This window comes from Panthera leo, chromosome C1 (assembly GCF_018350215.1).
Source record: "Panthera leo isolate Ple1 chromosome C1, P.leo_Ple1_pat1.1, whole genome shotgun sequence".
Taxonomy (NCBI): domain Eukaryota; kingdom Metazoa; phylum Chordata; class Mammalia; order Carnivora; family Felidae; genus Panthera; species Panthera leo.
Genome location: NC_056686.1, coordinates 159,231,971 through 159,248,417, shown reverse-complemented (window position 1 = coordinate 159,248,417; position 16,447 = coordinate 159,231,971). Strand labels below are relative to the sequence as shown.

At 45.6% G+C, this 16,447-nt stretch overlaps 1 protein-coding gene and 1 pseudogene across 1 annotated transcript in view; one reads left to right on the top strand and one right to left on the bottom strand.

The window, feature by feature from the left end:
• Positions 1-13,513, bottom strand: part of LOC122226238 (plasma membrane ascorbate-dependent reductase CYBRD1) — a 31,534-nt gene extending 18,021 nt beyond the window's left edge. The window contains exon 1 of the mRNA XM_042949119.1: positions 13,213-13,513. Within this exon, the coding sequence (XP_042805053.1) occupies positions 13,213-13,405 (193 nt within the window). The 5' untranslated portion in view covers positions 13,406-13,513. The remainder of the gene's footprint in view (positions 1-13,212) is intronic.
• Positions 332-4,640, top strand: LOC122227872 (annotated as a pseudogene).
• Positions 13,514-16,447: the final 2,934 nt, after the last annotated feature.

The following is a 16,447-nucleotide window of genomic DNA, read 5'->3' as shown; positions in this document are numbered from 1 at the left end:
TGAAAAAGGTATGATTACTATTACCATTATACACAGGAGAAAGCTAAGGCAGAGAGATGTTAAGTAGCTTGCTTAATCTCAATTCGCATTTTAAAAATAATTATTATTGCTGCTATCATCATCATCCTATCATCCAGGCACTGCCCTTATCTTAGATGAGGGAACTTGAACATCTATGTATGAAAAGGAAATACGTGGACTATGTTTGCTTGAAAAGCAAATTATGAACAATAAATCACAACAGGTTTTTCTCCCCAATCTGGATCCTGTTGTGTCAAAAATTTCCAAAATCAGAACTAACCTCTGATATTAGAAGTCAGGAGTAATTATCATGACCGAGAGAAGTTACAATGGTTACCAGGAAGATTCTTGGGTGCCTGGGATGTTGTTTCACCATCCAGGTACGTTAGTGTGTTCATGTTATAAAAACATGTAACTTATGATTTAGGTACTTCTCTGCATGTGTGTGGTTCTTCAATAAAACACTTGCCTAAAAAAATGTTCAGTGAAGAATTTTTACTCTTCTAAATACTACAGGCATCATAGAGGAATGTGTTGAATTTCCTTAAAACTAAAATCTTCGCTCCTTGAGTGTTAAAACTGGATTTTTGAACCTTGCACATTTACTCAAATGCTTTGAGACTGGTTGCACACAAGCTTTCCTTCTCCAGCAGTAGCATGAATGGACACAATGTAATCTTTTATTGATGATTTGGGGTTACCAATAAAACATACTGTCCTATTACCAGTGGAGAAAATCCTAAGGGGCTTCTAGAGCTGGAGAGGTGCTTCCCTCCCATCCGCATGAGCCCAGGCAGTTATGATGTTTCAGCCCCTGGGTCTAGTTTAGAGTTCTTCAATCTCCTCTTTTAGTTTCTTGCTTAGGTTAGGGTGCTTACCCTCTTCCATCATCCTGTATAATCTTTTATTCCTACCACCTTTGAGTTCTAGTTTATACCTTTTTATGTTGACAAAAATCAGAACCTCTGTTAAATCAGGGTGATGGATACATGGGGATGTTATGTTACTTTCCGTATGACTGAAAAAATTCTTACTATTTTTCAAGTTAAAACAATATTTTTGTAAGTTCACAAACCCAATAGCGAATTAATCTCAGCCACTAAGTCGGCAGCCCTCGGAAACTGGAGGGGGCTCTCATGTGAGTGAGGCCTGGAGTTTCTGCCTCTCTTGGGTATGTGGAAATTCTGCCAAATGTAAATAGTTGACTACCATTCAGAGTGTTCTTTAGATAAATGAAGGATAACTGCAAAATGTTACATTTGCATAAAGTGTTTACATGTTTTTAAAGATGTATAAATAACAAAAATACGGTGGACTCCCAGAGAAAAGGGCAATCTTAACAAAGCAAACCACATTTCTTAAACAAGAAGCTACTCTCAACAGCTATAAAAACTGCCTGGAGAGCAGAATTTAAATATTTCTTGCTTTTCTGGCTTGGCATTTGCCTAGACACCATTCCTGAGGTTCAGTGAGAAGGAAGAAAAACGTCTCATAAGCCCATGAGGAGGGGAAACGGCATCAAACGGCTACTTGTAACTGAAACAAGGGTTTTCTGTTAGAGGCCTGAGTTGGCAAGACCATATCCTCGCAGAAAACGAAGGGAAACATGAACACATATATATGTGAGAAATACATTTTAAATCTTCTTTAGAAGAAAAATTATTGGTAGTGGAACACACCAGGAAGAAAGAAGAAAGAAAAGAGAAAAGAAGGCAAAGAAGGAAAGGGAAAAGGAAATCAACACCTGTGTATAATTATTTCGCGGACAAATGAAGGCGAAAATATAGTAACTTGAACTGAATTTAATTAGAAAATTTCTCAGCTCCTAGCTGCATGATCAATTCAGGAATGTGTGAAAATATACATTCTCTAAGATGTAATCTCTGGTTTGACACCAGCTTTCCATCCATAAACTATCTATAGGCAATACAAATTTTAGATCTGTCAAAGCGTGTGTGAAGAGAGAGGAACTTGGAGGGAGAAATGTCCCCAAACATAGAAAACAATTTGACTCTAGTTCTTCCGTGTTTACATCTTGTGATTCATGAAGGTAGGGGCGTGTCTACTTTGTTCAGTGTCATATCTCAGCAGTTAGCACACAGCCTGGTACATAGTAGGACTTCATTAAGTGTTTGTTGAATAAATAAATTTTTTAAAGTACAGTAGGGGCGCCTGGGTGGCTCAGTCAGTTACCCATCTGTCTTGGGCTCAGGTCATGATCTCACAGTATGTGGGTTCAAGCCCCACATCCGGCTTTGTGCTGGCAGCTCAGAGCCTGGAGCCTGATTCAGATTCTGTGTCTCCCTCTGCCCCTCCCCAACGTGTGCTCTCTCTCTCTCTCAAAAATAAACAAACACTTAAAAATTAAAAAATTAAAAAGTACAGTAATTCATTGTTTCCCAGCAAATGAGCAGATCCTCTTTGAAAATGCACAAATCAAAAACTCAAGACAATCTGTACTGCTGATCCAAGTGTAAGACCAAGTGGTCCTTTCAAGCAAGTAAAAGGTAGTCTACACCTGGGCCCACTTAACAGCTTGACGTATGCTTTAAATGAACCCCCAAATAAAATAGGAGTAATTGTTTGAAGTATAGTGAAATTTTAAAACACTTATAAATTCTATTTAAATATGGCGTATGCGTTACACTTTCCTTAACCCTTTGAATGAAGTATTATTTTGACATCCTTGGTATACACTCAGAGCAGGATTTACTAATTTCCCCATGCACCCAAGAATGTACCAGACTCTATGCAAAGATCTCCAGTTTAAACGTAAAAGCAGAGAATCCTTTAAAATAATCTTCTTGGAAAGATTCCTACGGTAGCTGTCAAAGAGAACCTGAGCTTTGAAGCACGAATGCCTGAAACCCTGGCCCGCTAGAGCTGCGCTTAGCTGAGCATCGGAGGCTGGACAGGCGGGAGGGGGGGGGGGAGGGCACGTGACCTGGGCTGCAGCGGGCTTCCACCTGGGCGGCCCGGTGCGACCCCCCCACCCCCACCCCGGGCGCCCTTTTCCGGGTAGGCCCAGTCTGGCAGTCAGTGGCAGAGCCGGGTGCCCCCGGCCCGAGCGTCCTCAAAAGCACCACGTCTGCGCTTCTGGAGCACCCCAAGCTTTCCAAAGCTGTGGCCGGCCGTTGCACCAGCACACAAAATGGAGCGGGAGTGCAAGCGGCCGGCGGAGTAAGAAGAGGTGGACAAGACGGTGGAACAGAAGATGAAGGAAGAGCAGGGAGAAGGGAGAAAAAGGACACGGCATGTTGCAGCCACACAACTCCTGAAACAGAATGCTACGGGCACCAGTGACAGTCACAACAAAGTTTATTACAATGAGAGGCAAGGCCGACCCATCAGGACCAACACTCTTGACAAGAGTGCGGCCCCAAACAGCCGGGGTACAGTTTCTATAACCCATCACATCGTTTTATCATCACCTGGGAACAGAACAAAGAAACAGTTTCCAGATGAGTTAGAAACAGTTGCCAGATGAGTTAGAAACAGTTGCCTAATGTGTTTATTTTAGACTTTCTGCCTCTAAGTTGCAACCAGTGGATCTCCTTGACCCTGCCTCTGATGCTCTTTTCTTTGAATTTTTGTTTCCTTAATTGGTGAAGCCTAATTTACAAGAGTATGAGGCGTAGTTTACAAGAGCAAAGCAAGGCTGTTATCTCTTAACCTTCAGTGTCAACACAAAGCTGTTATTTTTCAAGCTAAGCGTTAGCCCTACACTACAATTTAACCCTTACAGGCAGAGAGAATGTCGCTAGAGGAGAACAAGGAACAAATCCTGAAGTTGCAGGAGAAGCTTGGGGCCCTACAGGAAGAGAAGCACCAGTTTTTCCGACAGCTCAAGAAAGTTTTACCTGAGAGTGAGAAACGGAGGCTTAGGGAGCAGAGTGACCTGACCAGGCTGACGTCAGCTGCGCAACAGCAGAGCCTGATTGTTCACACAAGCACACAGGAGCTCCCCTCCTCAGCATGCAGAAGAGCCCCGGAGGACACAGTCGCCCAGGCACCCTCATAGTGGCTGCTGGCAGGGCCAAACAGATGTTCCCACCCCAAGTACTTACAACCTTTCAGGAGGCGGGCTCAGCAGCAGCTTTCGCAGGGACCGCAGAGGTCGGCCAATACCAAGGCTGTGCTTACGGGACCGCCCACTTCGCTGTGGACCCCCTTAGCCGGCCCTAGGCTGCGCTCAGAACACCTTCGGCGTTTCCGGCAGTGCGGTACTGTCACGCCACAGCCCTGTGCAGTGCACAGCCACCGTCAGCCCACCCAGATAGGGTTCCTCCAGTCTGGTGGTGAACTGGCCTGACAAAAGCCCTTGCAAAAGCAGAGGCAACATACTAACCAATGGACTTATTTTCTGACTCTTCCTCCCTGCACCGCATGCACCCCCAAGCTCTGCGTCCAGCCCCTGCCCTCTTTGCCTCTCCCCAGCTCCCTGTGCAGATGCAACTGGCAGGAGAGTCGGGCTTTGCAGCTACCAGCCAGCCTGGCCCTCGGCTCCATCTTCATCCAGCACAGCCAGAATTCGCCATTCTACCACAAGTGACCATCAGACTTTTTGTCTTCAACCTCACCCCCACTCCCTGCCATGGGTGAGGGTCCCCAGTGTGTCCCAGTCCAAAAAAATCTACCTGCCACTGCAAAAAAAAAAAAAAAAAAAAAAAAAAAGAAAAAAAAAAAAGAATCTGAGCTTTGGAACATGCCTGTGTATTCAAACCGTCTCGACCTTTAGAGAATCAAAATGTAGGAAGTGATTTGGATGATTTGGTAGATTTGTTTTAGTATCTTGGCACTGAAGCATCTCTTTAAAGTGACTGAAATCATCACAAAGGTGGCTACCTGGTATCGAAGAGTGTGTGAAGAGAGAAAAATTCAATTAATTGCTAGATATTTAAATACCCAGAAACTCTGCAGTGCAGAAACATAAGCTATATTTTCTTATGCTTCACATCGATATTATGTAACAAATTAGAAACAGTACTGGCTCTGATATCACCTCTTTGACCCTAGTCAGACAATCTCTAAACTTAGGAGCTGAATGTCAAATCTTAGCCAGCTCTAAATATCTAGGGCTCAGGTTTTCTAGAAGAAAACTGTAACTCAGCTCTAACAAACTTAAATGGGAACAGCTTGTAGACAGGGCTACATTTTACTTATTTGTTTTACACAGTGTCTGGCATGCAGTAAGTGTTTAATAAATGTATGCTAATTAAATAGGATGATATATGAAAACTGGATGAATGAACAAACTTAGAAAAGTACAGCCAAAGTCTGTACAGTTCTTTCAAAGCCTATTTTTACCTTTTAAGAAAGTTTCTCCTGGAAGAAAAAAAAAAGTTATAAAAAAAACATTTCTGGTCTATTTTCTCAACAGAGAAGATTATTCTTTTTAAGGGAAAAATTTAAATCCCACAAAGTCAAGACAGAAAGTCACTTGTAAACTGGGAGGTATGGAGTGGATTTGGTCCGTAGATGTGTTTTGTTTGATCAGCACAATATTTGGGGGGTTTTGTTTTGGCTTTGTGGCTGGTTTACTTTTAGACTGAACCAGTTTTTTAAAATCTGTATTCTCCTGGATAATGGGAAGCTCTAGCCACTCGGGGCTGGCATCCCCATAGAGCCACAATCTGCTGCAGCTAAGAGGTTTCCTACTTTGTCAAAAGTAGACACTCTCCAGTTCTTTACAGTCCTCCCTCCACCCTCAACATGCACACACAGAAGGTATTTCCCTTCAGCTGTATGGAGATCTGACCTTTCGTTAATGGTCTTAGTTAACAGATAAAGTAGCTTCACACTAATGTTATTAGGAAACATTGCTCACAATAAAATGACCCCCTGATTGGTAAACTGTGTCTAGACTGGCAAAAGTAATGAAAAATCTATAAATACCTGATAAGAATGCCAAACTCTGGGCTTCCCAGAGTGCAATGATAACTGTTATACCCTATGTTGCTTTCCTAGGGCTATCATAACAAATTACCAAAAACTGAGTGGCTTCCAGTAACAATACATGTATTCTCTCATCGTTCTGAAGGCCAGAAGCCCAAAATCATGGTGTTGGCTGGACTAGTTCCTCCTGGAGGCTCTGAGGGAGAATCCAGTCCATACCTCTCTCCTAGCTTCTGGAGGCTGCTGGCAACTCATGGTGTTGCTTGGCTTGTTGACACATCATTCCAATCTCTGCCTCCATCTTCATATTGCCTTCCCCTCTCTGTGTCTGTGTCTCCAATCTTCTCCCTTCTGAGGACACAAGTCATTGGATTTAGGGCCCACTCTAAATCAGGATGATCTCATCTTGAGACCCATAACTTTACTTCTGTAAAGACACTATGGTCACATCCACAGGTCCTTAAGAATAGGACTTGGACATATCTTTTTGGGGGACACTGTTCAACTCACTATATATCCCCTGCAGGAACACTGGAAGCCAGATCTATAGAGTATTGCAAGAGATACTGGCTGCTTTGGGGCATGGAGACCTAAAGCTCTGATCCCACCAATGCAGATCTCATCTCCTGGTGAATAAACTGTCACCTGCAGAGAGGCTAGTTTATGGGGGGATATATGGTTGCTACATGAACCACTGCAGGAAAGGATGCCTGTTTGGGGCACCTGGGTGGCTCCGTTGGCACCAGACTCTTGCTTTCCGCTCAGGTCATGATCTCATGGTTCGTGGGATCGAGCCCCACATCAGGCTCTGCACTGACAGTTCAGAGCCTGTTTGGGATTCTCTCTCTCTCCCTCTCTCTCTGCCCCTCCCCAAACACACTCTCTCTCTCCCTCTCAAGATAAATAAATATTTTTTTTTAAATCACTTAAAAAAAAAAGAAAAGAAAAGAAAAAGGATACCCGATGCGGTCACGCTAGCAAGCTCTGGTTCCTATCCTACATCCTCCTAAGTGGGCTGGTGCCCAGTGTGGTCTTGGCAGTCTTGTGTGTCTGAATGTTTAGTTGAACACAGAAAGACATTCTCGTGGGTGCTACACACCTAATCCACTTCACATATTTACTTTATAAACCATCCTTGTAGGTATGGCCCCTGGTTTAGAGGACTGCCCAAACTTTCATTAATTTAGTAAATATTTATTGAATTCTGACTGCATGCTAGGTAATGTTCTACACACCATGTAGTGTTCTACACTACGTCAGTGAGGAAAACAGACAAGGGAACTTACATTTTAGTAGGAGAAGCCAATGACTGAATAAATAACTAAAATAGTCAATGGTCAGAATCTGGGTAATACTGTATTTTAAGTTTGGCATCTATATAATTATCTGAAGGACTGGGTGAGAAGCGTGATAGGGAAAGAGGAATCCAGGATGACTGAATGAACATCCAGAAGGATGGGGTTAAGAGTATGGTTGTTTTTAAGATGATAGAAATTGTAACATGTTGGAAATTATCCATCGGGGGGAGAAACTTAGTGATGCAGAAGGAAAAGGGGAGAACTGAAGTGATGATGTCTTTAGGTAGGCAAGAGGAGGCACAGGTCATACTTAGCAACATTCTAATGACCCTGAGGCCTTTAGAATAAAGATGCATTTCCAATATAATATGACACCCATTCTTCCCTAATAAACCAGTACTGCCAAACTGGCTGAACAGGATAATCACTGAGGGGGGAGGGAGAGCACATTTACTTTAGATGTTATTATTATCATTATAAAATGAGTAAAATTGCATTTTGTTACAGAACTAATCACTCAGTCATTCAATTGCTATTTATTGGCCTACCAGTTGCCAGATCTAGTTGTTATTCTAGGTGCCAGATATACAACAGTGAGCAAAGTAATCATTTCTAAAACATTTTTATTAGTTACATTACAAAGAGATCTGCATGTATTTATAACAAAAAATGTGTTTTGGGTTTCCTTGAATTGTGTCTTCATGCTTTGTAAAAACCCTCATTTCCCTAAAATTGGTAGGTATTATTATTAATAGTGTCCTCAAGGCTGGGTTTAGAGTAGGTATCTGGGGCATTTTCTCCACCATCTTCTTTGCCAGGTTCTACGCCAAGAGCCTTTTCATTTTTTTTTTTTTTAATATATGAAATTTATTGTCAAATTGGTTTCCATACAACACCCAGTGCTCATCCCAAAAGGTGCCCTCCTCAATACCCATCACCCACCCTCCCCTCCCTCCCACCCCCCATCAACCCTCAGTTTGTTCTCAGTTTTTAACAGTCTGCCAAGAGCCTTTTCAAATCATATTTAAGTGGACTTGGATTTGGTCATTTTGAGATACATTATTAGGCTAGGCCAACTGCCTTAATTTAAGGCCTACTCAATTTCTTTTTCTTAGTCTTTTAAATGTTACTTAAATGTAGTTAGATTCTCTCACAAAGCCAACTTGAGATCACCATACTATTCAATTTCTCTTCCTTCAGTTTATACAGTCAGCAGAGTTCTGCATGTGGAAAGGGAAGGAGTATAGAATTGCTGAGGCTTCTATTCACCCAATTTATATACTTGAATTTTCTACCTTTTACCAAATAACATATTCCACCCTGCTGAACCTTTTAAAAGGTCAACTGCCACTTTGAGAGGGTTTGTTTCAATCTTTTCTGTGGCCTTCTTTTCAAGGGCTGTTTCTCTGATTTCCTGGCAGTGTACTTATTTCATGGGAAACATTCCTTTTAAGAGAAGTACAAAGCCTCTTCTCAAGTTCTCTTTGAAATTCTTCCTCATTCATGTTCGCTAGGTTTCCCACTAGTTTAAAATGTTATTTCAGTTTTAGATGTCCTATTGTCTGTTATATTCTATTTTAGAATACATAGATTTCCCAAAATGTATTTGGACTATGTGCGTTTAGGTATGCATGTACCCGCCCCCCTCCCCATCACTGCAACACACACACACACACACACACACACACACACACACACACACACACACACGGGCATTTATTTTGTAACTTTTGTGCTTACTCCAGAGCTTACTTCTTAAAGGTGCTTCACAGGACTCTTTACTTGTTCTCAAATGGTTTTAAATGTTGTCTACTGTCTGTGTATTGTATTTGTAAGGCATTTTATGCTCAGAGTAATAACTGGATTTCAGCCTTCCCCTCCTCATCTCTAAATATTTGTGCATCACAGACAAACTCCATTTCATTGTGTTCATTACTAGGGATCTGAAAGAGAAAAACCTAAAAATTTCCTCACTGAAACAGTAAAAAAGTCTGTTTTAACATGGCTAGTCTGTAACGTGTGTCTCCCTCCTGGCTCACAAAGCCAACTCTTTAATGCTGGCCCTGCAACTAGAGCCCTCGTACTGCTGGATAGGAGCAAGCGCGGGGTGACCAAGATTCGTAAGAACTCAGTTATACAATGCATGTGCCTGTATGTATGAAAAAGCTTATGTTCATGTCAATGAAATACATTATCTGATTAAAGTGCTTTCCAAGTCTGGAATCCAAATAGTAAACAGGACGGGGAATGTTGACAGAACAAACATTCTAAAACTAACACAAACCCCGTAACTTAGCTTAGGGGAAACAAGGTTTGCATAAAAGCAACAGATGACCATTTCCAAAATATCCATTCACACGTTTTTGCTCAAAGGTCAGTATGAACAGATTAAGAAAAGTCTGAAGTTTCAAGAAACTAAACTTTTAGGAAAACTCTAATGGACTCTAACACGAAGAAACCATTTCAAAGTGTATTTGAGATGAACCTTTTTTTGCTTCTCTTAAGAATACTTTGCAGAAAATAAGCATATTGCCATAAAAGCAGAGAAATGAACCTTGAAAATAGAGCCACTGGAAACATACTACTTCCCTGGGTAAGGTACTTAACTGCTCTGTGTCTTGGTTTATTCTTACATAACTGTGAAAGAGCGCACTCAGTGGGCATACAGGAAGCATTCAATAAATACCAGCGATTGTTTGGTGACTGTCTCCTCTCTCGTAAGTCAGGAAACAGCTAATATCATCTGTGTTTCCCTTACCCTCAACTATGAGAAGACTCTGGAAAGTTTCCTGGTATTAGGAGCTGCCCTGAAGGGCTGGTTGGAAAACATGAAGAGACTGTTGCCACTACTTGGAGCAAACAGATGTTCACAGCTCTGGCCAAACTGAAGGGCTCCACCTCGAAGGAAAGAGTGTTTTTGATGACAGTGACTTTGGGACTTGAGTCTGTTTTTCTCGTTTTAGGTCAGTGGCAAAATAACTGGGACTTATGTAACAAAATAACTTGGCTGGCCAATGGCAGGCGCACCCGCATGCCTGTCACAACCCAGGTAAGGGAAGCATTAGCAACTTGTCTGCCACTACATCCCAGAGTGGGAGAATGCTGGCCACACCTGCTGAAGGCTGCAGCACGAGCTTTAAATGGAAACAAAAATCTTTTCTTCAGGAATGAGGTCGGAGCTTTTCTGTTAGCTTGTTTGATTTGGGGAGCCAGATATGGCTGGAGAAAAGGCAGCCCGCTCGGAGACAGAGCTAGAGGTTTCGGCCGGTGGCACCTCTTTCTGAAGCCTTTACACTTCTGTCCATTATTTTCTTTTTTATTTAAAAAAATTTTTTTAACATTTTATTTCTTTTTGAGACAGAGAGAGAGAGAGAGAGAGAGAGAGAGCATGAACAGGGGAGGGTCAGAGAAAGAGGGAGACACAGAATCCGAAACAGGCTCCAGGCTCTGAGCTGTCAGCACAGAGCCCGACGTGGGGCTCGAACCCACGGACCGCGAGATCATGACCTGAGCCGAAGTCGGACGCTCAACTGACTGAGCCACCCAGGCGCCCCGTCTGTCCGTTATTTTCTGAGGTATAACCTCAGCTCACCATTTTCTACCTTCTTCTAAATACTTTGTCTGCAAGGCCTTTACTTCACTTTTCTAAAAGTGCCTACAAAGAAATGGCACTTGCGCCACTGGCTGGCGGTTCCTCCAGCCAAACAGCGGAGGAAGGAAACTGTCAGGACACAATACCACACACACACACACAATACCACACACAACCACAATAAAAACTGCCATGGATTGAAGGAGGAGGGGGGTGGACAAGCGAAATGGGTGAAGGCGGTCAAAAAACTTGACTTCCAGTTATAAAATAAGTCCAGGGGATATAAGGTACAGCATAGTGACTACATTAGTAATATTATATTGTATATTTGAGCCATTGCTAAGAAAGTAGATCTTAAAGGTTGCTCAGGGGGTACATCTTAAAAATTCTCATCACAAGAAAAAAAATGCGTAGCTACGTGAGCTGTTGGAAGTTAACGAGACTTACTGGGGTGACCACTTCGATTTATAAATCGCATGTGTGGGGGATAAGCTTAGGAATCCCCCGGGCTTACACCAATGGGTTAACAAGGCATAATGACATACAAAGTCATAAAATGCTCACACCTGAGTTTGGGTAAACCAGATTGGCACTCCAAGAATAGGTGAATGCAAAGACACCCCAAGAATAGGGAGGCACAAAGGTGCCAGGAGTAGGGAGGTGCAAAGACACCCCAAAAGAGAGAGGGGGTGCAGAGTCCCCAAAATAGAGAGGGAGAGGCAAAGGCCTGAGACAGAAACGGTGCAAAGGTGCCTGATACATAGGTATAGGAAATAAACAAGATTAGATGTTCAGGGTGAAAGCACCCCCAATTTAGTACTATAGCAGAAAAGCTGCTTTCACAGGAGAATAGGGCCAGGTTAGGTAAATTGGTGAACTGGACTATGGACTGCTGTGCTGCAGGCAAAGCAGCCGGAAGCAGAGATGGTTAACAACAAGAAAGGTGCCTTATTCACCCTGAGGCTATTCCCCCTATCTGTCTCATCCCCTAGTCTAGCTAAGATAAACAGGCACTGCGCCTCCTGTCTGCTGTTAACAACCATCTACCCATCTGCCCGGTGCCCGGATTTTGTTTTATATTGACCCAAACCCCAAACCCCAAAAACTGTATTTCTTCAAAACCCCCCTTTTCTCTCACATCCCCAAGTTAAAGTTCCTAGTTTCTTTGTCTCTTTGTGCACGCCCATCACCTTTGCAAGCCTTCTGATCTGAATAAATACGGGGCAAGGACCCTTATTCCGGGCTCTTGTCTTTTTCCTGGACATTAGCCATCTCTTGCTTTCATCCTGTGTCTGCTCTTCTGCTGGCCAAAAGAGAACTCTAGACTTAAGAGTCTACGACACACCTATATAATCTTACACATGACCACGTTATACACGTGAAACATGTTGTATGTCAGTTATAGCTCAAAACAAAAACAAAAACGAAGTATGTCATCCACTGAACCCTCCCTCTGGGCTAGCCTCATCCCAGAGCGTGAGTACACGCCCGGAGCTGCACTCTCGTGGGGCCAAACGTGGACACAGCAAACCCCAGGGATGTCTCAAGCACAAGCATCTCCGGGAGCCAGGCAGCCGCAAGCCCCACCTGCCAGCTCCCGCCCCACTTCAAGGCCAGCGCCCAACAGGAAGCCCCGCGGGAGAACTTTCGCTGGTCGGGAGCCACAAAAACAAGTCTGGGAAGGCAGGGCAGCCTAACCCCCTTTTGAGTCCTGGCAGCTTCCTGGGCTGGACTGAAATGAACGCTCTAGGAGACGCGAGACTAGAGCTGATGCTTCGCTCACCCCGACCACCTTCACGCAGGCCTGAGGATGGGGCAACAGGAGACCAATTCTCGCCCTACCCTTTCCGCCTTCCTCTCCTAATCTGCAGCCGGGAAGAAAGTTCAGAGGAAGGCCTCGCCTAAAGAGCGTTTCGGCACCCCTGATTGCGCAGGCTCCGTCCACGGGGGGCAAATTTCGGGGCCAGGGACGCTCCGCACTCCGCCCTCCCTCCTCCGCTCCGCTTTCTGGCGTCACGCGGCTGCCTCACGTGCGCCCCGCGCCCCTCGCAGCAAAGAGTTAACCAAGTGGGGCCCGCGCGCCGGGCCACCCGCTCCGCCGCAGCCGTGCCCAGCCGCCCCCCGCGAAGCATCTCGTGGCGGTGCCCGCGCCTCGCGCGCCGCCGCCGCGCCGCCCCTCCCCGCTCGCCCACGTCGGCCCGGGGCAGGCTCCGCGCGCCCGCGGCTCCCGGCTCCGTCCCGCCGCCACGCCCGGCCGTCTCCGCGCCCCGGCCCCCGGCCCCCCGCGCTCGCCGAGCTCCCCCTCGCACCCCCTCGCTCGCCCACGTCAGCCGCACTCGGCTGGGATCGGTCGGGGAGCCCGGCCGGCGCGTCCCTCCCCGCTGCCTCCCAGGAGGTGCCCAGTACCGATGCCCTGGATGAAGACGAAGCCAGTGACCACGAGCACCGGGTGCCAGTTAAACTCGAGCGCGGTCCCATCCCAGCCGAGTCCCTCCCGGTAGTGGAGGACCCAGATGAGGGTGAAGAGCACGGACAGGAAGCCGACGAGCAGCGCCGACACCAGCAGCCCCAGAAAGCCCCTGTAGCCGTCCATGGCCATCAGAGCCCCATACTCCGCGCCTCGGCAGCGACAGAAATTCTGCCAGGCGGCGGCGGCGGCCTCCGGGCACTCCTGGGAGCCGTCTCCGCCCGGGAGGAGGGGCTTCCTCGCGGGCCTGCCGGAGTGTGGGGCCTCCCGAGGGTGGGCAGCTCGCGCTCAGAAACCGGCCCCACCCCCGAGATCTCGGGCCGCCCCCTGGCCCAGCATCCGGTAACCGATCCAGTTCGTTGTTGAGAGCGAGACAGCGCGGAGGATTCCATGCCCGCCGCTTGCTTTTGACTCTGCCCTCGTCTCTTATTTGTGGGGAGACGAAGGCAGTGGTGCTCGCTCTAGGTTATGAGAAGAGATGGGACTGTGTGTCGATGTGGATTAAGGAAGCCTCCAGAGCCCCAGCCCTGAGGATTGGCCGTCTTCGATGCCAGGAATGCGCCAAGGAGGCCCTACCTAGCAAAGCAAACTACTCGCGGTTTGAGCTTTCGACAGGGAAGACAGACATCGTCTGGACCCTGGACTTGCCTATGTAGTGCGAGAAATAGTGGATCTTAAATGCGCTCACCTGCACAAACCTATTTGTAACAAAGCCCCGCTTTCATGAAGTGAAGCTTCTTCACTCTTTTGCCCTCTTTCCAGCATCATTGTCACCCTTCTCCATTAGACAAGGGACGTGGTGTTGTCATCTGCTGCTGTTAAAGAAAACGTGGCTCTGGCTGTTAGGGCTTCTAGAATGCATTCGGGAACGTTCACTTCTAGCCATCGCCTGTAGTTCATCTCCAAGGACTGATTTACCGTATTGTGTCGTTGTACCATTTTGAAAGCCCTGAGAATGTGCAGGTGCTGTATGGAAGTGCTTTTCAACAGAAAAGACCAGTTTTCAGCCCAGGAAGTAGGAGTGTCAAGCCCTGGTCGTAGGGCAGGATCAAGGGTTAAGAGTAGGAGGCTGCGGACTTCACCTAGGTCATCATTTTTCCCTTGGCGGAGAAAGAGAGGGAGAATAAGCAAATGGAAAAGAAGGACGCCTCCCCGCAGTACAAGGTTTTCGAATGGTCTGGCCCAACCTAACCCTCCACTCATCCTTTCACACCCTTACCCCCCTGATGTCCATGGTTGTAAACTTCTCACCCAGATGACCACTCTATCCACATGCTCGCTTCCAAATTTTCCTGACTCCCATCTCCACCAAGAAACCTTCCCTGAATCTGCTCCTGCCTCTGTTTTATGCCTCCACCCACTCACCTCCCCATCCAATGCCTGGCTGCATCATTTATCAAGATGTGATATAAACATCTGTTCCTGTGGCTGTCTCCACTCCCCAAACTGCCCTCTTGAGAGTATTGTCTAATTTATCATTATATTCTTCCTTGGCATGTAATAGTTACTCAGTAAAGTTTGTTGGGGAGATGAATCAAACTGAGTGTGCCAGGGTCCTAGCAAGAAACAGGTGGTACACTCCAACTGGGCAATTTAGCAATGAACAGGACTATTTACAAAGTTGTGGGCTGGGTGTGGGAAACCACAAGGATTTTGCAGTGCCCAGGCCTGAAGGAAAGAGGTTACTGGAATCCAGAGACAGAGCTATGTAAAGAGGGCAGTATGACTGAGGTTATGGCCTTGAGTTGAGGGACGCAGCCAGCCTGCAGCAACCCCACAAGGAGAATGAGAGGCAAGATGAATATTCCAGCTGTACTTTCTTCCTCTCCAGTCTCCTGTCCAGAGTCCCAAATGGCTGACCCTAACCAGAAGCCAGAGGATAATTGATCTAGTCCGTAAGGGTTAGCTTCTCAGGACATACAACAGAGGGGGAAAAGGTGCAAGTAAACCTGTAGGAATAAACAAACTATCACCAAATCTTCCAGTTTTATTTTTTCAGATTTTTTTGGTTCCCGGGTGCTGCAAATGTTTCCTGTTTAATTTTATACTGCTTCTCTTCCTTTGTGATCTTTAACTAGCAATTCCTTAACAATGTCCTTGTGTCCCTATTCTTCTTCCTTAAAGTGTCTACTCCTTGTTCCCAGTTAACTTCACCCCTTTAACTCGGCATCTGCACTTCACTCATGAGTTAATTTTTCTCCACAGAAGCAGAAAATAAGAATCTCTGGGATTCCAGGGGTGCCTGGGTTGCTCAGCTGGTTAAGTGTCTGTCTCTTGATCTCAGCTCAGGTCTTGATCTCAGGGTCGTGAGTTCAAGCGTTGGGCTCCACTTTGGGTTCTATGCGGGGCATGGAACCTATAGAGAAGGAGAAGGAAAAGAAGAAGAATCATCTGGGGGATTCCAGATTCCATTTAACAAAACTTCTCAGGAGAATGAAAACATGGCCAAATGGTACGGATTGTATTCAATCATCTTGAAGTTAGAAGCTAAACTGAGAGACTTTCAACTTTTAAACTTCTCAAAAGTTCAGAAGGAACAGAAAACCAATGAATCATGGAAGCAGTGATTAGTAAAAGTGTATTTATTGCACACACACCAAAAAGACAGTTTGTAAACTAGGAGCCTTCAACCCAAAACATGGAATGAGGTTCAGGAGTATAGGTGTATTGTTATAAAGCAGCTTATATATGGGGCACCTGGGTGGCTTGGTCGGTTGAGCGTCCGACTTCGGCTCAGGTCATGATCTCACGGTCTGTGAGTTCAAGCCCCGCGTCAGGCTCTGTGCTGACGGCTCAGAGCCTGGAGCCTGTTTCAGATTCTGTGTCTCCCTCTCTCTCTGCTCCTCCCCTGTTCATGCTCTGTCTCTCTCTGTCTCAAAAATAAATAAACGTTAAAAAAAATTAAAAAAAAATAAAGCAGCTTATATAGTTAGATAGCAGTGATTGTTTACTTTTCACAGTGATTGGTTGTATTTCTTCAAATTTATTTATTCTGAGAGAGAGGGAGGGAGGGGCAGAGGGAGAGAATCCCAAACAGGCTCCACGTTCAGCTCAGAGACCCATTTGGGGCTTGATCTCAGGGCTGCGTGATCACAACCTGAGCCAACATCAAGAGTTGGACACTTAACAGACTAAGCCACACAGGCGCTCCACAGTGATTGGTTTTAATATTAG